This window comes from Aspergillus lucknowensis (assembly GCF_044049455.1).
Source record: "Aspergillus lucknowensis strain CBS 449.75 chromosome Unknown BJX67scaffold_1, whole genome shotgun sequence".
In the NCBI taxonomy this organism is placed as follows: Eukaryota; Fungi; Ascomycota; class Eurotiomycetes; order Eurotiales; family Aspergillaceae; genus Aspergillus; species Aspergillus lucknowensis.
This window is the reverse complement of record NW_027263545.1, coordinates 645,979-670,234: the sequence shown is the minus strand read 5'-3', so window position 1 is coordinate 670,234 and position 24,256 is coordinate 645,979. Positions and strand designations below refer to the sequence as shown.

The following is a 24,256-nucleotide window of genomic DNA, read 5'->3' as shown; positions in this document are numbered from 1 at the left end:
GTATCCCCAGTATTTTGTATGTCAAGAATGGAAAAGAGACGCATATATCAGGATCGACAGAGCCTTCCGCCGGAGAAAGGAAACTTTGGGCCGAGTTTGAAGAGAGAAAACGAACGAAACCATCACCGCAACACAAAAACATGCCCGAGTCTATTGTTGGACGCCGGATAAAAACCACACCCCATATCATCGGCCACTCATGATACTGCACTTGCCGACGGAAAAATGCTGAGAGGATTTTTAACGAAACGTAAAAAGAAGCGACTTTGACCAGATACCCGTAGATAGAGAAATCATTTTCGTAACTGATTTGCGGTGCACCGGAGAGTATCGAGCCGAAAGCATGGATGATGCTACCCACTTAAATGGAGTCCCTCTTTGCGAGCAACGGTGTGGACATATGATGCCAGGTTTGGAAGGAACCGTCATACTCCAGCTCGAGGCTTTCGGCCCACGCAAAAACGGCCTGGATGGATCGCAGTAATACAGTTGCTCTTGAACACCGGCTTCGGCCCACATCTATTGCCTAGCGGCCTGAACGGTACCTATATTAGTACAAATATTAGTTGCTTGCCAAATTAGATATGTTAATATCGCTAACTTACCATCACCACTCATGGTCGAAGCCAAATATAAACCATTCATTCCACCTTCTTGAGCACTGGCGGTAGTGGTAGGGTAGAATTTCCGTTCGGTATCGACGTGTGCGTGGATCGGCTCCTGGCCAGCGGGCATGGAGTGGGGAAACACAGGGTTGATGTACTCGTTGGCACCGGGCTGGAACACCATGTTCCAGTCCAGTTCACCAGGGTGACCGGGGTGCCCAGGCATCACGGGACGCTTAGCGTCTTGAACAATCGGTTGTTTGACCTGCTCAAGGGAATTACGGTCAACATTCAGGTGCTGGTTAGAGGGGTCAGCGCCCGGCTGCACGAGATACGGGCTCTGCTTGGGAGCTGCTGGCCATGGGCCTCCCTGATGTGGCCGACCACCGGAGAAACCGTCGTCAGGCTGACCACGGCCCATCCCATTGACGGGCGACATCGGGAAGCCCACAGTCTGGTGATCCGGATACCCTGGGCGGGCCGGAGCCAGTCCATTGCCGTTCACGGCTCCCTCGCCGTAGGTCGTGCCCGGGATGCCGTTGGGAGGCGGGACGGTACTACTGACTTCATCCTGGACAGGTTTTACAGGATTCGCCGCGGCTTGCTGTTGGGACCTCTTGACATGCGCATTGGGGTGCGACAGATGAGTAGCTCCGGTCGGGTTACCACGCCTAATTGAGCATTTCTGGAAATGACGCTTCAAGATATCACTCCGCGAAAAGGTGTCTTTGCAAAGCACGCACATGTATGGGCGATCGCCGGTATCTAACGAGCAAAAACGCGATCTATTAGTAATTCGAATTCACAACCCCAATTCCGTTGCATAGGACACTCACGACGTAGTAGGTGGCGCTTTAAATGTTTGGCATGGAGGTAAGTTTTATTACAATGTGGACAGGGGAACTTTCCATCTGCATCCTTAGCCGGAATGGTGGTGTTCTTGGCGGTGCCATTAACACCATTCGTTACCGGAGTCGCGCGTCCAGGCACGCTCGGAAGAATGCCACGCCGACCCTGAGAACCAACAACCTGAGTTCGAGGAGCTTCCTTCGCGGCGTACGCGGCAGCACCGTTGGTGCCTGCAACCGGATCGTTCATCCAAGACTGAGACTTGCCATCCGAGAAGCTGAAAGCGCCTGATGGGAGGCCATTGAAGTCACGACGGTCCCGTGGAGGAGCCGGAGCAATCGGCTGCGGGTACGTTTGGGCGCTGGATGCCGGTGGGAGCACGTTGTGAGGAGGAGGATAATGTTGCGATGGCTGTGGCTGTGCCTGAGGGTTAGGATGAGAGAGGAAGGACGACGGAGGCAAGCTACCCACAGTGGTGTGAGGCATGATCGGCGCGGCAGAGGATGCATAGACATCATGAGTTGATGTAGGGTACCTCGTCATATCCGGCCGATAAGGCGGTTGGCCCATGAAAGAGTGGGGAGCAGGAGACTGGCTATGGTGAGGCTGAAGAGGAGGAAGGGTGTGCGGCTGGGAAACCGGGTATTGGGGCTGCATCGTGTACTGAGGCATTGGCATGCTCGAGATGGGCGCGGAAGAAAGAGGCGTGGAGCCCTGGGGTAAGCTGGTAGATGGGGGGCGAGAAGGATGGTTTCGAGGATCCATCTTGAGCGGAGAAGCTGTTATGGCAGGGAAGCGATGAGGAAGAGAGGACGGGGACTTGGGACTGGCGAAGGGCGAATATTTCACGGTATCCGGATCATTGATCGCAAAACAGAAAACTCTTTCGTGCGGGTGTCTTTCGACGCAGGTAACACTCGTTTACGGCGCCGGAGGAAAATGCCAACTCAATGACTCGGGCTGATCGCGTCCTCGAAGAATTATTCCAGTATTCTATCCTCTTCTCTTGCTCGAGTTGAATTGTCCTGTTCTCGTCGTGCGAACCGGCTGGCCTTGATTCGATCGGAACAAGGACGAAAGCGACAGACTTGAGAGACGCTGTAATGACTGCGGCCGACAACGAGTAGAGAGCGTTATTGACTCTCGAATATGCTCCGTCGAGGCAACAATATGGTTGTACAGAATCAAAGGCGACTCCACTGGAGAGAAAAGAGAGTCAGGACAGTTTGAGACGCTTATTCTTGAGGTCCCCACGGTCACCCACCAGAAGAATCACAGCGTGTGGGAACTTCTTTTTATCCGCACGTTGTCAAAACAGAAGATGGTTCTGATCCACCAGGAAAGCCGGCGTGTAAGTGGGTCTTGCACACACCAGCAGTCAAGAAAAAGAGCGAGCCAATTTCTGCTTCGCGTCAACAGTGCGCGAGATTGACCAGGATGATTTGTTTGATGTTGCGAATCTAGCCAGGGACAGGCGCGTCCAGGTGCGGAGATCAAGAAGAAAGAAGAGAAGCCCGGGGGGTGTGGGAAGGGAAAAAGAAATGAGAGGTCAGTCTTGGAAAGGAGATAAATTTCTTTCGTTTTTCCGAAAAAAAAAATAAAGTTGGAAAAAAGAAAAATAAGAAAAAAAAGAAAATTTGGCAGGGAGAGCAACCCAAGGAACGCTGGGCGGTCTTCCACGGGAATGGAGGGAGGAGGGGAGGCAAAAGCACGCAGGGAAAGTTAGGGGAAAAAAAAAAGTACAGAAGAGGGAAGAAGAGAGGAGGGGAGGAGGAGAGGGAAAAGAGTGGGCAAGACGAGAGAACCCGAAATTCGAATCAACTGAAAGATCAAGCGGTGACGATCGTAACTTTGGGGGGCAAAAACATGAATTCTGTTCTTCGAATTCTTTGCGAACGGCAGACTCAGGCTGGATGATGATGATGATGCTGACGATGGTGGGAACTGACGATGATTTGATTTGATTTGATTATTCAGTCGAGGTGGTGCCGTTGACCTGATTCGCGCCTCACCCGGTTTCCGAGTTGCCAGGCCTGAGCCGAAGCACCTCCAATGATGACTTTTCGCTGCCTCCTTTGTTTCTGTTCTGATTTTTCGGATCGCAGTTCTGTTCACATGAGGAACTCCTCCAGCAGCTCTTTTCTTCGACTTCAAGACGCCTGAAGCTGGCGATTTCCTCGCGTTTCGTCCGCGCAGGATACGATAAGTGAACTCACGATACAAGCCGAAGAATCCTCGCTCCCAAACTAGGACAGAAAACGGCTAAGCCGGCGCAAAGCCAGCATGCTGGAACGAACCAATTCCGAATATTGCCCGACAAGAGGGAATTTGGTTGGCAGCAGCGGCAAACAGGGGAAAATTCGTCCACTCTTTCTCCAAGCGGTCTGCACCACTGTGAGACAACAGCAAGCTCGCTTCTGGGTAGGGAGACACTGTTTGGCTTCGTTCATTTTTCCCTGGGACTCTCGAGTTGGTGTGAGCACTCCGAAATACAGTTGACTCTAACTGGGCAGCGGCTGGACTGAGGTGGCTGGAACATGTCGGACGTGTGCCGAAGACGGTGATGATACCTCAGCTCCCAAGGAATGCCTCCCACATCCAGCAGGAGCAAGGTCAATCGAGATCCTCCTTGGGCAGTGATTTGTACGCCCTGACGCAAGCGGAATTGGAGCAATGGTGTCCACGCTCAGGCGGAGGCGTCGGGATTCGAAACACTTTACTCGAGGAGCTCGTCCTCACCATTTGACAGGCGGAATGGAAGAATGCATTCTCACAACTCTCAATAGATGGGAGCGAAAACCATCATTGGCCCCTCACATCCATGTAATCATAACAATGACACGCGGTGTGCAGCAACAGTCGGGCCTCCGAGTGTGGTGTTCAACATTGGGCCTCACCCCGTTCCCCGGCCACCTTGTCGGCTCGGCCGTTGAGGTCCAATATTGTTGACCCTTCGAGTGCAGAGTCGGACAGTAACTCAATGCTCTCTTCCGTTGTCCAACTTGTTAAGCCTTCGCCAATATCCAATCCTTGATTCAAGACACCAGTCCATGCTGAAGAATCCTTCTCCCCATCCGCCGTTCCGTCAGGCTCGGATTCATGCACCGTTTCTCCGCAGTCAACCCGTCCCCGCTCGCCAAATATTGGTCCATTCAACCTCATGGCACATCCACATTTCCACATCCCGAAGAAGGGGTTGACAGCCTTATCAGATTTATCTTCGGAGGGAGTGGAGATATCTCGAACCTGAAGGAATCGAAGCATATCGTCCTGCCCACTTGACCCCACGGCAGGATCAAGCTGGAGATCCAGGTACAAGGTTGCACGACTCGAATGGATGGTGTGGATACATACTCAATAAGCTTAATTCGTTATGTCTGGAGTGCGTTTAATCTCTGGATTTTTAGATCTGCCGCCTGTTATTCATGTTCTGTATCCGCCCGACCACAAGATGTTTCAAGATAGACAAGCTCCAGGAAAACGTCGCGGCCCTAGTCTAATTCCAGATCTTCCTAGGCATCGACACCTGTACACACCAGCATCACGGCTCGCCTCTGGATCACAGCATTTTCCCTCCCCACCCCGAATATATATCCGCGTCACCAAGGCTTCTCCCGCGCTGAACCCTGGTCCAAGGATTGCGATCTCAGTCGCCCGCAAACGGACGGAGTCTTCTCACATTCCGCGCAGACACCCTTCATTTTGATCGCTAAAGGCGTCAAGCTAGAATCGTCCAACCCCCGCCACCAGAATCCCGGTATTGACCAAGTCTCTGCTTCGCGTCCTCCGTTTGATGACAGGTCGTGGCAGAAACCCAGTCTATTTGGTGATGGTGATGCTGCCACGCACCACTCGTCGTCTCAAACCCTCCTTTATCTGAGGTGGAACTCAAGAAAGCGAACCTCATCGCTCTGGAATCCCTGCACCTTTGCTCGCTTCTCATCTTCACGTGCTGAGTGGGCCATCACAAGGAAGAGTTGGCGGCTGTGCTCCATCAGGAGATTTTCGCTGAGAGCTTCTCCCGTTTCAATTGTGGACCTTGGCCACGGCTCGGCAGGCCGTGGTGGGCTCGACTGCAGCTGATCCCATCTGGTGAGTTGATATCATCTTCCAGGGCCCGGCAAGTCGAGACGGCATCGATTTGAGTTGAAGATGCCTGGGCGTTCGAAGAGGCCAATTATTGGTAATGTATTGAATTTCCACGACTCATGAAAATCAGAATACGACTGCGACATTGCGGCAAGACGCGGAAAGCATTGTCCACGAAGGGAAGGTTTCCCCGTCAGCCTTGGACGTTGTCAGCGGCCGGCGGCGGTCGAACGGAGACCTTTGCTGAGGGAATTCCATTCCAATTCCTGCGTCTCTTCAATGTCAGTCCGAAAAAGAAGGAGCTCTCACGTCACAAGACCATCAATTGATCCTTCGATTTCTCTCCAGCCGTTCAATTTTTGGAGTCTGGTACTGCAGAATCTCGCCCGACTTGCCACTGAGTGTGAACCCGTCCCAAGGAACTGCCCCTCTGGGCTATCGTGGTCTTCACGTTGGAGTCAACCATGGAACTAGCAGGAATGAGTCGTCACCCTCAAACTTTACCTGCGAGCCAATCGACCTATCTGCTACTTTCTGGCCTCTCACCCCCCTGCAACTTGCTCAATGTGGCGGTCCGATCACGGCAGGGAGACTCCACTGCAGCAACCAATGGCCCGCTCATGGAATTTTCCACGGAAGATATCCATCCTGGCGGTGTCCCCTCTCATCTTGTCGCCTGTGTTTTTCTTTGCGCGCGCCTCAAAGATCATCGCGCTCGGAGAGGAAGCAACAATCCGGGTCCAGGGGAGCTTCAAGGTGCCCACCCACAAACGCGAGGAATTGACAGTGAGGATCATGATTGACGAACACCTTCAAGCTTGGCGCCGGGATTTGAGAATGCATCGCTGTCAAGTAGTGACGACTGGGAGATGAATTTGGGGAAGTCCTAACGAAACGAGCTGTTTGAATCGTCTCTTGGGCACGCGCCACAACTTTCTCACAGCTGAACAAGGTTTCCAATAATAATGACAAAGCCCATGAGAAATCTCGACGTGGCAGAAGAATCACAGTGGCTGGCATGGCCGACATCTGAGAGTTGCCTCCTGCTGCCGGAGCCATCCGCCCAAGCCTTCCTCCCACCTCCTTTGGTATGGCCTGCCTTGTATGGATAGCTTTGACTTCTGCAAATCCTCTTCAAGTGTGCAGATCGCCTCTTCTCCCCCTGCTCTGGGACGGCGAATCGTGGTGACTGAAGACGAAGAGGATGAATTTCTTGCCTCGGCACTTTTGCTCAAGTTGTCCTCCCCTGTGATGATTTTCCGATCTTGGCCGGAGAAAGACCGAAGCCAAGTCTGGTTCGCTTGGTTTCAGGGGGGTGGATGGCCAATAACGAGGCTGCCCCCGACGCCACACACCTCATCTGCATGCATTGAGGCACAAGTGTGGCCTGGGCGAGGAATCGTTGAGTTGGACGATTCGTTGAGGGCGACTTGTTGGAGCAACGACAAGACAGGAGAGAAAACAGCGCAGACACGGCAGGTTGAGCATTCCCCTCGCTCAAGTTCTTGTCAGAGTGCTTGCCTCCTGAGCTCCGAACCCATGCGGGCGACGGATTGGACGACCAAGTGACCGTGAGTGATGGCTGAGCTGAGGACATCAAAACCTCGCCTCAACATGTAATTCAGGAGTCCCGATCTTTCACGCTCTCCAAAACTTACAGACACGAAGATAGCAAGTTTTTTTTCTTGCGCGCATGGCTGAGCACGGTTGCTTTGTATGACTCTGATGCCATGTGTATCAGATAACCGGTCGGGCGTGCTTGTTGGACTGAAGCATGATAAGTATTCGGCGTGGCGAGGAGCTAATCATGATTGTCTGTCTTGAGCTGCCCCTGACACAGGCTTCGAGCTTGAACTCGAGCTCCCGATGAATGCTTTGCCCTTGAGTTTCGGTCGGGCCGACTCTTGTGCATGCGGCTTATCTAAACTGTCATTTCCGCCCTCACCAACCCCATCCACAATCACCCCCCGCTTTGAGCCCTCTGAAGGACTGGAAGGGTTCGACACTCAGCAGTTGGAGAAGGCGAGATCCAGCACCTCGCAAACCTTGAAGCCGGGCATCGGGAGGGAAGAGCGCACCCCCTCCCGCGGTCTTGTAATTGTCATCCAACGAGGGGTGGTGCCAAAGCACAGATACTCTTGTTCCCGAGCTTGTCGAATAGTATCAGAGTCTCCCAATTCCTCTCCTCGACGGCCCCCGTCTTGTTATTGTCAGGCCACCAAGCGTCATCATTAACCATGCCATGTGCCCCCAGTTGCGGCTATGCAAACTAAAGAGAAAATAGCAACGCCTGGCCTCGTTCCTGCAGCAAATGGGGCGCCTTAGCCCAGACTTCGAAGTTCGTTTTCCTTACTCTTTGATCCTCGAAAGCCTGACATTGAATTGAAATCTCGTTTCCCAACCTCAGACCCCGCCGTTATGACTCAAGGAGACCTTCCCTTCATGGCTCAGATGGAGAAACCTTGGAATACGGGCCTGGTTTCACTAAGCATCGGGGCTGGACGATTCTTGGACATGGCGGTGCTCAGCACCAAGTCATCCATGAAACAGTCCAGCCCAGCCCAGCCAACAAGGTGGAGACATCCCTGATTCCAGAAGCTGTTTTCACTGTCTCTGGATGAATCGCATTCTATTCTCGCAGATACGAGGGGACCGTGGTGGCCTCGAATAGCCTCTTTCAAGTCATGGGGGTATCATTGGTTTCTTTTGATCTTCGAACACATGGTGCATTACTGGGCTCTGGGTGGATGAATCTTCCGACCGGGAGTATGAGCAAATTCTCAAGTTCACAGAAGAAGACTATATTTCAAGTAATGAGGGTTCTTAAGTTTACACATTATTGCTCAGAATTAAGTTAATGTTTCGGCGGACCTAATTGTTTTTAAGGTTGGAAATTAAAAACTGGCGGGCACGAAAATGCAAGCTTCATAGAGAGTGTATTCATAGATTTTGCAAGAGATCAGTCTGCACGCAGTGCATGAGAGAGATCAGCGATCTGAGGTCGATGATTTACGAGGAGTCGTGTGCTCAGACTACCCTTCACTGGACGCGTCAGATTGCATTGCCGACGGACGGTCCACTATCGACCTTTCAAGTTTGCTGCGCGCAGTTGCAAGGTTAGCTTCCAGCCTGGAAGCTCAAGGTTCCTTCCGTTGAAAGTATGTATAGCTAACCTTAGATCCCTTCAAGTTCCGGAGTTGGAATGCAGATACGGTTAAGGTTTCCGGATGGCAGGAACCTGGCGTGGCTGCAACGAACATGGGCGGGCTATCTTGATTATCTAGTATTGTACTGCACTGCTGCAAAATCTTCCTGCTTGACCCCCAATCTCGAATGTTGGTACTTTTGCTCTTCCAGTTCCCGAGGAGCAGAGCGCCTTGCACGTAAGGTGTTAGTGCTACTCAGCGGTGGAGAGGTCTCGACGCATGCAACCACCATGCATGTGAGCTGTACGACACTCTTGCGGGTTCTCGTCGATCTATCCCGGGTGGTGGGAGTCTGGGCCTAGGGCGAAGCTGAAGATCCGATTCAGTTGGACCTGTATAAGTGCGATATGTTGTCCGCGGAATACATGGGACGTTCTCGGTCGAGTGCTTCGGTAGCTTGGTAATAATTAAATAGGAGCGGCCAGATGGTTCTCACAGAGAACATGCATGGAGCTCCATTGGGCCGACCTTTCGACTGGGGATCTTCGTGAAGCGTCTGCTCGGTGTCGGATAAAGACATCGCGGCTGAACTCGCCCATGCTCAATGGGATTGAGTGTTGTCCGTCGGACACTCTGTAGGAGACGGCGGATTGTCATAGTGTACATTGAAGCCCGTTGAGGTCCTACCTCCAAATCTGTCTCCATCTCGAGGAGATAAAAGAAGAGATAGCAGCCCAGACCCCGGGAGAACGTGCCTTTTCATGAAGGCCCTGGGCTTTGTTGTATGTTTCATGACGGGTCCAACCATCTCTGGTCAAGATTTTTGATACATCGTCCCAGTAGCGCTCTGTTTCAAGCCGATCTTTCTGTTTTTCGACAATTCTGCGCAACATCGGGTTGGAGAAGCGAAGCGGGCACGAGGCCTTATGATTTAATGCTTTCCAGTTCCTTCAGGCATGTTTTAGTACTATGAGACATCTAGGGTAGCGATATTTCACCTACTTTTGTATGTCCGCCAAGGCCGCTAGGAGGCGCATGAGGTCTGTATCCCACGTATTCCCGACGTGGTGAAATGGGCCTTCTCTTATTGAGAGATAAGGCTCCTCCACCATTCTTCTGAATAGTAGGCTACTTTCTGCCATAAGCTTGAAGTAGGTGCTACCTATTCTCGATTGGTCTCTCCTTGCTGTATGCTCGTCCTGTGCAGAAGCCTCAAATATTTCCCGTATAAAGTCGCCCTCGCTCACTGCCTCCATCAGGCGCGGAACACGACGCCCCAGATACAAAGGACGGGCCCATGTTTCCGACAAATCAGTGATGCCGGTAATGCAGCCGTGATCATCAACATACATATTAGCAGAACGGAAGTCTGTATGCCATAGGTATGACCCCATGAGGCTTTCGTCCTTCGGAAGTAAATAGGGTGCAACGCGTAGATATCGTTTGATTAAATCAACATGGTCGGCAGGCGGGAATTTTTTGCGCCAAAAGAAGGATGAAAGATTGACCGGGCGGGATGCCGCATATTGGCTGATCCAGGATAACTCTCGACGAGCAGGCGCCTCAAGATATTTCAATGGACTGATCCCTGTATGACAATGAGCTTGAACCATAGGCAATTGGCTGGCGGAGCATACAAGGACCCCGATCAATATTCATCTGTGCTCGCTCATTTTTCCAGTATTCTGGGGTTACCATTGGACCAACTGAGTATTGTTTAGCAACTTTTCGCTTGACTTCGCTTGACAACTGGTTTCCATAGATCGTGACAGGACAAGAGCCTGGTGGCGCATCTTTACTGAAGAAAAGACAACCGTATCTGAGCAGGTTAGAGAAGCTACGGCCAGGAACCAGTCATTCAAAGGCGAGTGTGCGTACCCAAGAAATTTTACTGACAGTAATTTTCGTTGGAGCTCCACGAGATCCTTCACCGTCTGTACTCCCCAGCCAGAAGGTGGAATATTCGCCAGGTTCTTACCCTGTGGAAGCTCCATAATCATGTACTCTGCCCCAACAGAGTTGGTACCATCAACTGCAGCATTCCAGGCAAGGACTTTGGGTACTGGAAGGCCGAGGATGTCCCTTAGCTGGCGAGATTGCGTTAGATGATTACCTCGTATGCCTGGCAATTGCTACTTACAAACGTCAACGTTGCGACCTTCGATGCTGTCGCGAGGGAAGCTGGCCCAGTGTTTCTATAAGGAATACGAGCAAGGACCGTCCTCCCATCTGTCATTTGTGAGCTCGAAAGTCTTGTCTTATGGCCCTTCCTGCATCTTTTCTAGTTTGACACATGGCCCTGCTGAGGTTGCCCGCATGGCGACATCTTGGAGCTCACGAATGTTGAATACGCGATACCTCGCCTGAAGCTGCTTCTCTTCGTCCCAGATCCATCGTCCGCTTGTGTAATTGAACAAGTCCCGTGGCCTCCCAACGACCGTGTCCAACCAACAATCGGACTGTGACTGGGAATAACTTCGACTTGACAAGCAAAACGCTGTTTTCCTCGCCAAACTTGGGAGGGTTGCTCGAGATCCGAGCAAACTGTGCCAAGGTTGAAGCACCAGTCGAGCGGTTGGAGCCCCTGTCCTCGGTGATGTGAAATATGTTGGAAGCGCGTCGCGTGCTTTGACAATGGGAGGCTTGGCGTTGTGTTCATGTGTCCTCCATCGACCTCGCCTGACGCCGGCAGGTTTCCGTTCATCTGCACTCCTTCCCCAGGCTTCAGCCTCTTTCGCAGCATATCAAGGCCGTTTGGATTCATTCGTTCATGGATCCGGGTTCATGGCTGGGGGTTGCGCTTATCTCGTGCTTATCATCTCCAACGAGCCCGCTGATAACCATTGTAGCTTTCCCCATACACGTCCCTAACATCCGCCTGAACTTGCCTTCTTGGGCATGGTAAGCATGCAGTCCCTGCCGCAGACTTGAAGGGCGGGGTACGAGCTTCCATATCATTCAGCGGCCCCTGCATTTTTTGATATCAGGTTTATCATCGAGATGATCGCGAACCGTCTGGCCCTATCGGCACCTCCGCCATCCCCAGCGGCGATGTGCGGTCCCGTGCTGACTGCATATAAACATGCATCCTGTGTAACCCCGAGCCCGTGACCGCAGTTAACTTTTCCATCCCTTGAGAGATCGGCTTCGTCACTCAGCACCGTGGCTAGTCCTGTTCTAGCAGACGCCTCGATTGAATGCGATTGCAAGTGCACAGCAACCATGTCATTCCCAGGCAAAGCGACCACCGCTTCAAAGTCGTCGGGTTACGATGATGTCGACCATGATCCTGTTACCTCCGTGCTGGCTAATGGAGACATACCTCGTTTCGATGATTGCATGGACGCTGATGAGCGGGTCATCACTGCTCTTGGGTACAAACAGGAATTCAAGCGCGAGTTCTCATTATGGACTACGTTCTGTGTCAGTTTCGCCGTTCTGGGGTTGCTACCATCGTTCGCAAGCACAATGTATTATGGTACGCGTTTTTGGTTCGCAGTAACAACTCAGTAAGGCTGACTTGGCTGCTCAGGAATGGGATACGCGGGGACCGCAGGTATGGTCTGGGGCTGGATCATAGCTATGGTCTTCATCCAATGTGTTGCAATGTCCATGGCCGAGTTGTGCTCCGCCATGCCTACTAGGTACGCGCCCACATACATTATCTATGTGCTTCAAGTTGCGCTAATTTGTCTAGCGGGGGGTTGTACTATGCCGCTGCTGTGCTTGCGCCTCCGGGATACGGTCCCTATGCGGCGTGGATCACCGGGTGGTCCAACTGGATCGGACAAATTACTGCCGCTCCGTCAGTCGATTATGCCCTCGCCGCAATGATACTTGCCGCAGGATCCATCCAGAATCCAGATTATACTCCTACAAGTTGGCAAACCTATCTTCTGACCACGTTCATCCTGGTCATCCATGCTGGCATCAGCAGCATGCCAACAAAATGGGTTGCGCGTTTTAATTCGTGGGGATCAACTTTCAACATGTTTGCGCTAGTTGCAGTTATTATCGCTATCCCTGCGGGTACTACGAACTCGCCTAAGTTCACGCCATCGAATGATGTGTGGGGAACAATTGCCAATATGACCGATTATCCTGATGGTGTCGCCGTGCTCATGACCTTTGTGAGCGTTATCTGGACTATGTCCGGCTATGACTCCCCTTTTCATCTCAGCGAAGAATGCTCGAACGCGAATATCGCTTCTCCGCGGGCAATTGTTATGACCTCGGGGGTTGGCGGTCTCATGGGATGGTTCCTACAGCTTGTTGTTGCCTACACTGTTATAGACATTGACGAAGTCTTGAACTCGGACCTGGGACAGCCTTGGGCGTCATACCTTTTCCAGGTGATGTCACGCAAGGCAGCGCTAGCGATTCTTGCGTTGACGATTATCTGCGGGTTCTCAATGGGTCAGGGCTGTATGGTGGCCGCTTCCCGAGTCACCTATGCCTACGCCCGCGACGACTGCTTTCCGCTCTCAAGATACTGGAAACGGGTCAGCAGCGTCACCAAGACCCCAGTTAACGCCGTCATTTTAAATGCTGTCCTTGGGGTTCTCATGTGTCTCCTGCTATTTGCCGGTGACGTTGCCATCGGTGCTCTCTTTTCTATCGGCGCCATTGCGCAATTCGTCGCGTTTGCGATCCCCATCGCCATCCGCGTGTTCTTCGTGGGCGACCGCTTCCGCAGGGGTCCATGGCACCTAGGGCCGTTCGGCCCATGGATTGGGGCTCTCGGTGTGGGATTTGTGCTCTTGATGGTACCGATCCTGTGCCTGCCCGCTGACACGGGCTCAAATTTGACACCAGAACTCATGAACTGGACTTGTCTGGTTTGGGGGGGACCAATGATAGCGGTGACCGTTTGGTGGGTGGTCGATGCGCGCAAGTGGTTCAAGGGCCCCAAGGTCAACGTGGAACATGCTCTCTATGAGGATGTTATCATCGGCGTAGGCGATGATCAGGAGCAGACAGGAGCTACTTTAGCGGATGCTTCGGTAGATACCTCGGGAAGTTCATCACCCAAACGCTAGCATGTTACAGTAATAGGACTACATGCTACTGCTTTTGTTGAGTATTGCTATGAATAATACTGTTTGTTTTCTTACGCAGATTGGCAGGACAATTTCTCCCATGAAACTTTTCTCTTCCTTGGCCTTCTTGCAACATTCTTCACTTCGGATTGTCATGCTTCAAAGACTGATAAACATGTTTAAGGTGTTTCCATAGCATGCATGCTAGTCTGCTCTTTTCTCAGGTTACTACCTTGTGAAGTCCCCTGACTCATGTAATTATTTGATAGCTGTAAACTTAATCATTGCTACTCTGCATGCCCTTCGCAATCTTTTCAGCACAACTCGGCACCCGCACAAGCCTCCGATATTATGCTTGCGTGGGATGTCATCCTCTTAAGAGTCCGATCCATGTATGTTCGAACCCCGAGCGGCTCGCGATAAGGCCGTAGAGAACACACCTACCAAGTAATGCTGCATCTTCGACGTCCCCGTCTCCTTCCAGCGATTTCACCTCCACAGCTTCCCACTGGCATTAGGCTTCCGCTCCCACTCCCACTCCCAATATCGTACTCTAGACTGACCCCGCTCCCCCAAACCTGCAATACCCTTCAACCCCTCACTCTTCCCTTCCCCCATCACCGGTCCGCAATCTCCACAAACCCGATAGTCACTAAAAACAGGCAGCTGCGTCAGAAGCGTTCGCCTCCACGACACCTCTGGCCGACTAATCGCGTCTTCCTCATCCTGCAGCCGTGTTAATTCCAACTCAATGTTCGGAACGCGGTACCTGCGCGCCCCATCGCCTTCATCAGTTTGTCATGTACCCATGAGCCAGAACAGGAATGCCTTGTTGCGGATTGGCTTGGGGTAAGTATATCGGTATTTCAGGGTCTAGGTCAGTGGGTTAGGGTTGGATTCTGAGCCCTCGCATCCATGGATCATATTGGGATATGGTATACGATGAGATATTTGGACAATATCGGTGCCTTGCGTTTGTGTATGGATAGCGATGGAGAAGACAACCCTCCTACGTTTGTGGCACACAGCCACACGCACCTGTACATATATGTATATATAAAGGAAGGATTCCTATTTGGTGCCTAAGGCAGCCATATAATCTTGAAATCTGCCTCTAGAGGATCGGTCATCCGAGGTTATATGTGGTTAACATGTTGAATGGTCGCTAGGATATACTATGGTGAGCGAGGCACTGGGGCTGAAGAGATCCTCTTAAGCATGCGCTACGTTCGTCTGTCTTCGCACATGAGAAGCGTGCGAGTATTCAAACTGATCATGCCAAACAGGGTAGTCCTCGTACCTTACGCTAGAACCGAAGGACGGATCAGACGGAAGTATATGCGCTAACGAATCTTATTGCTAGTCTACAATACAACACCGACGCAACCCTCTCCTCACCGTCTATCTATCCATGCTCCGGAAGTGATTTCCTTACGAATATAAGGTCTGACAAGCGAAGTAATATCAGAAAATGGGGTCGACAAATAGAAACATTTAAAACGGCTAAACAATCGTTAGCATTGTGGCCTTACGCCAAACGAATACCTCAGTGGGAGCAAACATACGTTGTCCTCAGGAGCAATGGTCCGGTCAAGGTAGGTGTCAAAGAAAGGGAGCTTTTGCAGGACATCCTTGCGAACGCGAGGGACTTCACCGAAGAAGAAGACGGCGAATACACCGGCGCTGACACCGAAGGTAGCAGCGATGGAACCGCTGTTGCCAAGTACCGCGTTAGTCGGTTCAAGCCATTGAGTGGCAAAGCGAATAATCTCGGTTTATAAAAACTCACAATTTAGCGGCGCTGCTAACGGTGAAACCCTGGAAGTGGAGAGGGACGGAGTATCTGGGTCGGTGTCCGAGTTAGCATGTATCTTCCCCTCATCTCTGCACCGGTGCTTCAGTTCCTGAGTCGTGTGTCTGCCTGTAGCCAATTCAACGATGCGGGATCACAGGGAATGGTCGAGGATTGTGTTTATCCATTGGCAGAGACTAAAGCGTGCGTGCAGGGAGATGTCGTGGTTTTGGAGAGTCTCACCTTCCGGCAAGAGGAGACCGGGCAGACTGGGCTGCGGCGCGGCGGAGGGTCTGCGAGAACTAGTAATTCACGAGAATGTTAGCAAGCGGTGAAATCGCATAGAGGATATCAGATAAATGTACCATCTTGTGTGGCTCTTTGGAGGAATGGAGCTTGCCAGCAGAGGACGTCAGACAATCGAGGTTGATGGTGGACCTGCGACGCTCGACGAAACCGGGAGACTCTTCCGCCTGCCCTGAGCACCAATCAGCGGCTGCGAGATTACAAACACGTGATCTTCCAAGTATAGAATGCTCCAACGGTGACAGTTTGATCTCGATCGGAGGGGAAAAGGAGTATAGATGCAGTGAATTATATTATATTTCAGCGCTATCGTTCAGTATAAGACTAGGTTTATTCAAGGATTATCAGGAAAAGCCGGCGGGGGAAGAAAATAACAGATTGTCCCTGAATATAGTGAAATCAAATTAGACGTAGCTGTACAGTTCTTACGTTCCACATCAATCCACCTTTCCGGTAGAGCCTCCGTTCAGAAGCCCTTCTTTCCCGTCGAGGTAGAGGAAGCCAGGTGCATTGCCAGCAATGCCAAGAATCCCACCACGAACCCCTCGCTTAAGGCCTCTCGCTCGGGCTACGTATGTTGCACCAATGACGGCCAGCAGCAGGAAGATGACAAAGAGGATCGGGTGTCCGGTAATAAACGAGTGCGAGACAAAGAAGATTGACTCGAAAGTGCCAATCGTAGACTTCGGGGTTAGCTTCGGTGGGTTGGCGATGACGAGTGGGATGGTTTCGAGAATGGAGGTACGGGACGTCATGATGGACGCGCCGCTCGAGGAGGTGTCCCAATACCGACGGTTGTCTTGGTCGTTTATGATAACGCGCTCTCCATTACCGACGTCAATGCCATAGGTGGCCCTTAACCAACGTTCCCAAAAGTCACCATCGACCCAGGCGAATCTCACTTGTTTCTTGTCGTCCTCACGTATCGTGACGTGCATATTCTTGGCTGCGCGCAATGCACGCTGATCATTGCGATCCTCAGCCTCCTCAATCCGAAGTTGTTTAGAGTCCCGCAATTCTTGTCTTTCCAACTGGAACAGCTGCACTTGCTTGTCCATCCATTCGAGCGCTGCATTTTTGAGCTCACGCTTCGACTCCGCGAACTCGTTCGCACGGCTGCGACTTAGAATTCCAAGCACCACGAACTTGCCATCCATGAGCTCGCGGGCGTTTGAAGCCGTGAGCTCGGGAACGATGGGTAACCACACAGTGTACATCCAATTAAGGATTTGTCGAAGATCCCGCATATCTTTCGGGGCTATCGGGTTGTAATAATTAGCCCGTCCGCTCCGGGATACAAGAAGGCGTGGCCAGGTATGGATCTTGAATCTCTCAGCAAGGGCGGCGCTGTTTGTCTTCACGAGCCTTGCGTGACCAACCAGAGGGAGGGTGAGGCGTTCCAAGGCCGCAAAATCTTCAGATGTTGTTGCATCGTCATAGAAGTATACGAAGATGACCTCCTCCTTCTCCTCCAGTGCCTTGAACGATTCGGCATCGACATCCTGGACGCCAGAACCGACATCGACAGCCCTCTTGGCGTAGCTGATAAGATCGCCCAAGCCTCGGAGGCCATTGTATTCAACCTTTTCGGTGCCGCGGAAGAAATACATCGTGGGAAATGCGCTGACTCGAGCGTCTTTGCAAAGCCGATGTTCAATTTCACAATTGACTTCGCCGATGTTGAGAGTATGTTGCATTTCCTTTGCCAACTGCGCCCAATTGGGAGCTAACGCTTGGCAGTGGTGGCACCAGGGGACATAGAATTTGATGAACCAGGGCGTGTCGGACGGAGTAACGAGTCTCTGGAAGCTTTCCGCCGTAAGGGGAACGGATATTCCCTGAGGGTTCACAGGTGCCTTTGCTTTGGGTTTCGGTTTGGGGGTAGAACCTTTCTCGTCAGGTGCATTCTCAGAGGTTAATTGGGCGGCCTGCTCGTTGTGCTTTTCACCGGCTTTGGTGCCTGCTTCGGGGTCCTTGTCCTTGGAAGCCGGGGTTTCCGGCTCCGCGTTCGTGTCGACACCTTTAGCACCTGGTTCTGGAAGCCTCACACCCTTTGCCGGACGAGACCCAGGCCGAATTGATTCAAGCTTCTCTTCGATATACTCACTGAGCCCTTCCATGGATTTCTTTCCTTCATATTGCTCAACTTGCTTCCCATTATGATAGAACGAAAAGGTCGGGAAGTAGGCAACATCGAGTCTCTTGCACAGATCGCCATATGCCAGACAGTTCATAGACGCAAAATGAAAGTCGTAGAAGCCATCGAAGGAGTTTAATGACTGAGTTTTGGATGATTTGGCGGAGGCTGAGGAAAGAGGATCTGAAGTCTACCACACATTAGACGAAGCGAACCAACAACATTGACGGGAGCTACTTACATAGTAATACTCGTACAAAGTTTGCCATGTAGGAGCAACCGCTGCGCAGTGGGGACAGGTTGGGGAGTACTGCTTGATGAACCTGTTTTTATGTCAGGGTATAGGCTCGGACTGTATGCTGGTGAGGGTGACGAACCAGTAACCATCCTTGACAACTTCCTCAAAATTGTCAGGAGTCAACTCCTTGATAGGCGGCACCTCCACTCCATTGAAAACCGTTGGTGCCGAGCTCGAGCCGTCGGAGTCGGCTCTTTTCACGAGATGATTCTTTGGGAAAGTCGGCTCAGAGGGAGCGGCGAATGTAGGAAGAGAGGAGAGCGACAGTAGTGACCATGTCAGCAAAGATGAACGCATCTTGGCTGTAGGTCAAGGCCGAGGCCTTGATTGTGTGTGAGGAGAGCGAGAGTTTGGGAAGGATACAGGAGTCTGAATCCAAGTCGATCACAGGTGGCACATTGGGCCTCAAGGGTCTCAAGGCGTATCGAATAATGTTATTGAGACGGAATTAACCACAATCACGAGGCACAGGTACCAAGCAGTAGAGTCGACGATGTCGAGAAATATGCGGAGTCCCCCACACTCCCTCAGACGGAAATCGAGAAGTAATACCTGTGACAAAAGAAAGTGAGGCTGCTTCTCCTTCTACGTCGCCCAGGAAGAAGTTGGGTGCGGCTGCCTCAGGCCCTGGAAAGTTAGTTTCTCCGCCTCCCGACTGCAACTCAACTCTCTGCCGCTTTGCATCTACCCTGACCGAAAGCAAGATTCCCTTCAGCTCTCCTTTGGGTCAATTCGTCTCTCGTCCCTTCGTACGGCCCTTTGTAATAATGAGGTCTTCGCTCCGATTACTGGCGAGCGTTAAGCCGGCACGATACCTGGAGCCTTTCGCTCCCACCGGTTTGACCGGCCTGAACACTCATCCTAGCCCTCGTCCTACCCTGATCTATATCTACCGAGCCACGCTCGAGAAATTGAAGGCTTTCCCCGAATCCTCCGCCTACCGCCAGGCCACTGAGGCATTGACCCGCCACCGCCTGCAGATAATAGAGTCTACAAAGCCGCCCGGTTTCGATGCTTGGTTGGAGCGCGTGAAGAAGACTGTGGCCGCTGAGCCTGAGCGATTTGCCTCTCTTCGCCTGGCCGATGGATCATACGTTGGATCTCTGCGCGATGATGGTTCCGACAACCCCCGGGGAGAGGAATGGGATGGAGAAAAACTGGAGCCGACCACTGAAGGCCCTGCTCGCACACCAGAGGAACAGGCTCGGTGGGAGAAGGCTATTGAGGAGGCTGTCTCTGCTACGACCGCAGAATCGGACTTTCAAACCAAAGAAATGAAGTGGGAGAACGAACCCGCCCTAGAGGCTGAACAGTACGTTGCACAGATCGATTCAGAGCCCATCCTCAACGAGTAAGCTAACGGAGAGAATCGCAGGGTCACCGAGATCGAAAAACAGATTGGCGGCGGTCTTCTTGAGGAGGTTATTCAAGTAGCTGAGGGCGAGTTGAAACTGGTCAACGAGTTGTACAAGTCCAAGGCGTAAGTTATTTGTGCCATTTTAATTGCATTTATTAATCCTAATTGACTTCTTATAGTTGGGAAGAGCTTGAAGAGAAGCCCAGACCCGGACAATGGACCTATTTCGAACGAAAGACGGCATGAAGCGTGGTGACCATGATTGGAAGTCTCATAGATCCCCAGATTACTTGTACTTATTAGCCGACGTTGTCCACTAACCGAGACGTACCTGTGACAATTATATTTTTCCATGATCATTTAGATGCATTCCTTCCCAATCCCTCCTTAGATTCTTTGAGTGACCGTCACTCCTACTTGAATGGAAATGTCTTAAATCAAGACAGGCAAACACAGCTGGTTAATTCCATGTTGTATGGGGTCAGCATGGGCCTCCGCATCATGAAACTATTCTCGACAGTCCAATTTTCAAGCAGTTCTTGTTGCTGCCCTGATACGCGCGGTGGTGAAGCTGGACTGGTGGTGGGGGTCCAAAGTTGGAGGCGGTGAGGGGAGCCATCGCCAGTCATTGCAGAGAGCTGGCGGCATTATTGCCAACTCCTTGTGGACACATCGCTGGAGCCTCGTTCCGTTCAAACAACTTTAACCCCCTCGAAGAAGTTTTCTTTGCCGCTATTCAGAGTCGGCTTCTACAGGAAGCTCACTGCAACTTCCGGCTGGGCTGGCTGAACGGCTCGCGGCCTGGCTCCCCTCCCATCGACCGTCCCCGACGCCGCACATAATCGCGATTCTCCATTCCCCCACACAACATGAGGTTGGATATCAAGGTACGAATGCGATACCGGAGGACCCAATTTGTCGGTGGAGATAAAATGGCGACGTGCTTGGTTGCATACATTTCTCACGATTGGTGTTGTGGCTGACCATTGGGATTCAATTCAGAGGCAACTTTTCGCCCGCTCTGAGCGAGTGAAGGGCATTGACTTTCACCCAACAGAGCCATGGGTAAGTATCTGCGCAAAAGCGAGAGGTCTATTGATTGCTGACATAACTATAGATCTTGACAACATTATACAGCGGTTCGTGGATGAATGGTATTATAGCAGATTGGCCCTGTGCATTAACTTCCATTCGCAGGTCACGTATACATTTGGTCCTATGAGACTCAGGTAAGCCGCTAGCTGAAGGGCAGCCTCATATGATAGGCAGCTGATTGTATATTTCCTTAGTCTATCATCAAAACGTTCGAACTGACGGATGTCCCCGTCCGAGCTGGGCGCTTTATTGCCCGCAAAAACTGGATTGTCTGCGGTTCCGATGACTTTCAACTCCGTGTTTACAATTACAACACCTCCGAAAAGATTGCGTCGTTCGAGGCGCACCCTGACTATATCCGCTCCATCGCAGTACACCCTACGCAGCCCTTCGTTCTCACGGCTTCTGATGACATGACGATTAAGCTATGGGACTGGGAGAAAGGGTGGAAATGTGTTCAAGTCTACGAAGGTCATAGCCATTATGTGATGGGGCTTGCTATCAATCCCAAAGATACAAACACTTTTGCTTCGGCCTGTCTGGATCGGACTGTTAAAATCTGGAGCTTAGGCTCCCCGCACGCCAACTTTACACTTGAGGCTCACGAAACGAAGGGTGTCAACCATGTCGACTACTACCCCCAGGCTGATAAGCCGTACCTTCTCACTACTTCAGATGATAAGACTGTGAAGGTCTGGGACTACACCACGAAGGCGCTTATTGCTACTCTGGAAGGACACACGAGCAACGTTTCTTTCGCCTGTTACCATCCCGAACTGCCCGTTATTATTTCTGGATCCGAAGATGGTACCATCAAGATATGGCATGCGAACACTTACAGATTAGAACAGTCTTTAAGCTACGGCCTGGAAAGAGCTTGGTGTGTTTCATACCAACGTGGTAAGCAGGGTGTTGCACTAGGGTTTGACGATGGTGCTGTGGTTGTGAAGATGGGTCGAGAAGAGCCGGCTGTTTCAATGGACGGGTCAGGAAAAATCGTCTGGGCACGACATAATGAAGTTGTTTCGACAGTCATCAAGGGTGGTGATACAAGCATCAAGGACGGAACTCCAATATCCTTACCAACTAAGGAATTGGGCTCCTGCGAAGTGTACCCACAAACATTGTCCCACTCACCCAATGGGCGTTTTGTTTCTGTGTGCGGGGACGGTGAATATATCATATACACTGCTCTTGCCTGGAGAAACAAGGCTTTTGGGCAAGCTCTGGATTTTGCTTGGGGCTCCAAAGACAACAGCAATGACTACGCTATCCGTGAATCGCCTACTAGCGTTAAGATTTTCAAGAACTTCAAGGAGGTGAGCGGTGGTTTGGATGTTGGATTCCAGGGTGAGGGCCTCACTGGCGGCGTTCTTCTTGGTGTCAAAGGACAGGGAGGGATTGGTATGTTCGACTGGGAATCTGGAAACTTGGTTCGGCGAATTGAAGTCGAGCCACGATCTGTAAGGATACCCTTGTGTGTTTTGCTGTAGTTTCGAAGGCTAATACGTCTGCTAGGTCTACTGGTCTGAGTCTGGAGAGCTAGTCACCCTTGCCTGTGATGATTCATTCTACGTTTTACGGTTCTCCCGGGAGAATTATGTTAATGGGTTGAATGCGGGTGAAGCTGATGAGGACGGCGTCGAATCCGCCTTCGAAGTTGTTACCGATGTCAATGAGTCTGTCAGGACAGGCCAATGGGTCGGGGACTGCTTCATCTATACGAATTCCACCAACCGCTTGAACTACCTTGTTGGTGACCAAACGTATACCGTTTCACATTTCGACCAGCCGACGTACGTCTTGGGGTACCTGCCGCGCGATGGCCGAGTTTACATTGCAGATAAGGACGTCAATGTTGTATCTTTCGCCCTATCGCTCAATATGGTCGAATACCAGACTGTCGTCCTGCGCGGGGACATGGACCTTGCGGCGGAGTTGCTCCAGGATATCCCACAAGACCAGATGAACAAAGTGGCTCGATTCCTCGAAGGCCAAGGGTACAAAGAAATGGCTTTGGAAGTCGCTACCGACCAAGAACATCGTTTTGAGCTCGCTCTTGCTCTTAATAACCTCGACATTGCCCTTGACATCGCCCGGGAGGCCAATGTGGAACACAAGTGGAAGATCGTTGGTGATGCTGCTTTGTCAGGGTGGAACTTGTCTCTAGCCCAGGAGTGCTTCATCAACGCTAAGGATATCGGCTCCCTTCTCCTCCTCCACACCGCTAGCGGCAACAAGGATGGCCTCCGGACGCTGGCAGAACAAACCTCAGGTGCTGGGCTTCACAATGTCGCGTTCTCTACACTCTGGACTCTCGGAGACGTCGACGGGTGTATTGACCTCCTCATCCAAACCAACCGCCTCGCTGAGTCTGTTCTCTTTGCTCAGACATACAAGCCATCCCGGGCACCCGAGTTGGTGATCAAGTGGAAGGAATCCCTGGAGCAGTCTGGAAAGACCAAGATTTCCCGACTCATCGGTGTTCCGCCTGGCGCCCCTGACGTCCAAGCAGATGACGACCTGTTCCCAGAATGGGAGGAGTATCTTCGACTAGAGAAAGAGGGTATTGTTGCCGAACCAGCGTCATCCGGTTCTCTTATCGATGTTGGCACAGATGACGTTGAGCCTGAGACGAACGGCTCGCAGGACGTAGAAGCGGTGGCGTGAATACCCTGTCAGCTGGCGTCCTGACCCTAATGTGGGCACGAATATTTACTCCATAATGTGGGTGCCTGGCTCGAACTGTGTTGTTTTTCAAGGACGAATCTCGCAACATGTCTGATATGTTGATACGCAGCTATAAAATTCTGCTTCTGGGGGCGCGACTATGCTATTCTGTATCTGGTTTCACAGCTCTTTCCTCCACTTACCTTATATCTGTTTCTTTTCGCAATCTAGACTTTTATGTGATACTCGCAGTACGCCTCACGTATCTGATTGAAGACCATCAGGCAAAGTGGCGACGGAGTTTCCGAAATACTTTATTAACCCGCAGTCCAAGTAAGACAAACGAGAACAGATCCTTGATGCTAAAAGCATAATATTAATTGGCTGACGCCACCTGAAGAATTTCAAGTGTTGGCGATGGGGATCCTGCCTCCGAGTTTCGATCCTGGAACAGGAAGGACATAGGAAAATGTTTGCTATTCCTGTCACCAGTCGGGCCATGAGGACTTTCTAGAATTTGGAATTTGGGACATTGTCGAATTCGGCCAAGAATAAGCATAATATCTCGCGTTCGCTGCGTTTCTTGTCTGCTGCGGTACATACGTGATATTTTGCGTGTGTATTGTTCCTGTTTATCTCGCTGCGCTAGGTCCGGACTTGTTGGTCGTGCAGGCAGCTTCTCACCATCGAAGTGGGATGGAAAACCCCCTGCCGGATGGGGCCCTGGCCAATGGGGCCCAGGGTAACTTTATGGAGTGCTGGAATGATGAATAACGTATTTCGAGGACCATATTAACAATTCACTGTTATTGTTGGTCTATTGGCTAGCTATTTCAATCAAACACCATGCCTTCCTTCCGCAAATTGCTTGAG

General features: G+C 51.5%; 8 protein-coding genes across 8 annotated transcripts; 4 read left to right on the top strand and 4 right to left on the bottom strand.

Moving 5' to 3' along the window:
- Positions 1 to 354: 354 nt before the first annotated feature.
- BJX67DRAFT_8597 (uncharacterized protein) lies at positions 355 to 2,411 on the bottom strand. The gene is made up of 3 exons (XM_071035552.1): positions 1,442 to 2,411; positions 606 to 1,370; positions 355 to 545 (listed from the first exon to the last, which is right to left on the bottom strand). Exons 1-3 carry the CDS (start codon positions 2,217 to 2,219, stop codon positions 520 to 522), a joined length of 1,569 nt encoding a protein of 522 aa, XP_070891441.1. The 5' UTR covers positions 2,220 to 2,411; the 3' UTR covers positions 355 to 519.
- Positions 2,412 to 6,497: 4,086 nt separating this feature from the next.
- On the top strand, positions 6,498 to 7,261 carry BJX67DRAFT_8485 (uncharacterized protein). Its single transcript, XM_071035535.1, has one exon. It carries the CDS (start codon positions 6,648 to 6,650, stop codon positions 7,110 to 7,112), a length of 465 nt encoding a protein of 154 aa, XP_070891440.1. The 5' UTR covers positions 6,498 to 6,647; the 3' UTR covers positions 7,113 to 7,261.
- Positions 7,262 to 9,176: 1,915 nt separating this feature from the next.
- BJX67DRAFT_8493 (uncharacterized protein) lies at positions 9,177 to 11,124 on the bottom strand. The gene is made up of 5 exons (XM_071035537.1): positions 10,830 to 11,124; positions 10,568 to 10,776; positions 10,327 to 10,508; positions 9,692 to 10,277; positions 9,177 to 9,637 (listed from the first exon to the last, which is right to left on the bottom strand). The coding sequence occupies exons 1-5, from the start codon at positions 10,923 to 10,925 to the stop codon at positions 9,373 to 9,375; spliced, it is 1,338 nt and encodes a 445-aa protein (XP_070891439.1). The 5' UTR covers positions 10,926 to 11,124; the 3' UTR covers positions 9,177 to 9,372.
- A 558-nt stretch (positions 11,125 to 11,682) lies between these two features.
- Positions 11,683 to 13,977, top strand: BJX67DRAFT_386843 (amino acid permease). Its single transcript, XM_071034140.1, has 3 exons — positions 11,683 to 12,167; positions 12,222 to 12,333; positions 12,387 to 13,977. Exons 1-3 carry the CDS (start codon positions 11,912 to 11,914, stop codon positions 13,726 to 13,728), a joined length of 1,710 nt encoding a protein of 569 aa, XP_070891438.1. The 5' UTR covers positions 11,683 to 11,911; the 3' UTR covers positions 13,729 to 13,977.
- An 829-nt stretch (positions 13,978 to 14,806) lies between these two features.
- On the bottom strand, positions 14,807 to 15,961 carry BJX67DRAFT_339532 (cytochrome b-c1 complex subunit 10). Its single transcript, XM_071027674.1, has 5 exons — positions 15,886 to 15,961; positions 15,764 to 15,822; positions 15,518 to 15,571; positions 15,294 to 15,441; positions 14,807 to 15,231 (listed from the first exon to the last, which is right to left on the bottom strand). The coding sequence occupies exons 1-5, from the start codon at positions 15,886 to 15,888 to the stop codon at positions 15,223 to 15,225; spliced, it is 273 nt and encodes a 90-aa protein (XP_070891437.1). The 5' UTR covers positions 15,889 to 15,961; the 3' UTR covers positions 14,807 to 15,222.
- A 144-nt stretch (positions 15,962 to 16,105) lies between these two features.
- Positions 16,106 to 18,850, bottom strand: BJX67DRAFT_339528 (putative disulfide isomerase). The gene is made up of 3 exons (XM_071027673.1): positions 18,341 to 18,850; positions 18,205 to 18,286; positions 16,106 to 18,153 (listed from the first exon to the last, which is right to left on the bottom strand). Exons 1-3 carry the CDS (start codon positions 18,556 to 18,558, stop codon positions 16,264 to 16,266), a joined length of 2,190 nt encoding a protein of 729 aa, XP_070891436.1. The 5' UTR covers positions 18,559 to 18,850; the 3' UTR covers positions 16,106 to 16,263.
- An 87-nt stretch (positions 18,851 to 18,937) lies between these two features.
- BJX67DRAFT_339526 (complex I NDUFA5 subunit family protein) lies at positions 18,938 to 19,981 on the top strand. Its single transcript, XM_071027672.1, has 3 exons — positions 18,938 to 19,573; positions 19,637 to 19,741; positions 19,798 to 19,981. Exons 1-3 carry the CDS (start codon positions 19,029 to 19,031, stop codon positions 19,862 to 19,864), a joined length of 717 nt encoding a protein of 238 aa, XP_070891435.1. The 5' UTR covers positions 18,938 to 19,028; the 3' UTR covers positions 19,865 to 19,981.
- A 302-nt stretch (positions 19,982 to 20,283) lies between these two features.
- Positions 20,284 to 23,816, top strand: BJX67DRAFT_7310 (coatomer subunit beta'). Its single transcript, XM_071035358.1, has 6 exons — positions 20,284 to 20,505; positions 20,621 to 20,683; positions 20,736 to 20,757; positions 20,816 to 20,847; positions 20,908 to 22,176; positions 22,232 to 23,816. Exons 1-6 carry the CDS (start codon positions 20,488 to 20,490, stop codon positions 23,381 to 23,383), a joined length of 2,556 nt encoding a protein of 851 aa, XP_070891434.1. The 5' UTR covers positions 20,284 to 20,487; the 3' UTR covers positions 23,384 to 23,816.
- Positions 23,817 to 24,256: the final 440 nt, after the last annotated feature.

Coding starts and splice junctions, on each gene's coding strand:
- BJX67DRAFT_8597 (XM_071035552.1), bottom strand. CDS start 2,219: ATGGATCCTCGAAACCATCCTTCTCGCCCCCCATCTACCAGCTTACCC. Junction 1,371..1,441: donor AAAGCGCCACCTACTACGTC/GTGAGTGTCCTA, acceptor TTTGCTCGTTAG/ATACCGGCGATCGCCCATAC. Junction 546..605: donor TTCGACCATGAGTGGTGATG/GTAAGTTAGCGA, acceptor GTACTAATATAG/GTACCGTTCAGGCCGCTAGG.
- BJX67DRAFT_8485 (XM_071035535.1), top strand. CDS start 6,648: ATGGATAGCTTTGACTTCTGCAAATCCTCTTCAAGTGTGCAGATCGCC.
- BJX67DRAFT_8493 (XM_071035537.1), bottom strand. CDS start 10,925: ATGACAGATGGGAGGACGGTCCTTGCTCGTATTCCTTATAGAAACACT. Junction 10,777..10,829: donor AGGTCGCAACGTTGACGTTT/GTAAGTAGCAAT, acceptor CAATCTCGCCAG/CTAAGGGACATCCTCGGCCT. Junction 10,509..10,567: donor CTGTCAGTAAAATTTCTTGG/GTACGCACACTC, acceptor TAACCTGCTCAG/ATACGGTTGTCTTTTCTTCA.
- BJX67DRAFT_386843 (XM_071034140.1), top strand. CDS start 11,912: ATGTCATTCCCAGGCAAAGCGACCACCGCTTCAAAGTCGTCGGGTTAC. Junction 12,168..12,221: donor CGCAAGCACAATGTATTATG/GTACGCGTTTTT, acceptor TTGGCTGCTCAG/GAATGGGATACGCGGGGACC. Junction 12,334..12,386: donor TGCTCCGCCATGCCTACTAG/GTACGCGCCCAC, acceptor TAATTTGTCTAG/CGGGGGGTTGTACTATGCCG.
- BJX67DRAFT_339532 (XM_071027674.1), bottom strand. Junction 15,572..15,763: donor CGGTCTCCTCTTGCCGGAAG/GTGAGACTCTCC, acceptor ACACCGACCCAG/ATACTCCGTCCCTCTCCACT. Junction 15,442..15,517: donor GTTAGCAGCGCCGCTAAATT/GTGAGTTTTTAT, acceptor ACTTGGCAACAG/CGGTTCCATCGCTGCTACCT.
- BJX67DRAFT_339528 (XM_071027673.1), bottom strand. CDS start 18,558: ATGCGTTCATCTTTGCTGACATGGTCACTACTGTCGCTCTCCTCTCTT. Junction 18,287..18,340: donor GTTGTCAAGGATGGTTACTG/GTTCGTCACCCT, acceptor ACATAAAAACAG/GTTCATCAAGCAGTACTCCC. Junction 18,154..18,204: donor CTTTGTACGAGTATTACTAT/GTAAGTAGCTCC, acceptor AATGTGTGGTAG/ACTTCAGATCCTCTTTCCTC.
- BJX67DRAFT_339526 (XM_071027672.1), top strand. CDS start 19,029: ATGAGGTCTTCGCTCCGATTACTGGCGAGCGTTAAGCCGGCACGATAC. Junction 19,574..19,636: donor CCCGCCCTAGAGGCTGAACA/GTACGTTGCACA, acceptor AGAGAATCGCAG/GGTCACCGAGATCGAAAAAC. Junction 19,742..19,797: donor GAGTTGTACAAGTCCAAGGC/GTAAGTTATTTG, acceptor GACTTCTTATAG/TTGGGAAGAGCTTGAAGAGA.
- BJX67DRAFT_7310 (XM_071035358.1), top strand. Junction 20,684..20,735: donor TTCACCCAACAGAGCCATGG/GTAAGTATCTGC, acceptor ACATAACTATAG/ATCTTGACAACATTATACAG. Junction 22,177..22,231: donor TTGAAGTCGAGCCACGATCT/GTAAGGATACCC, acceptor TACGTCTGCTAG/GTCTACTGGTCTGAGTCTGG.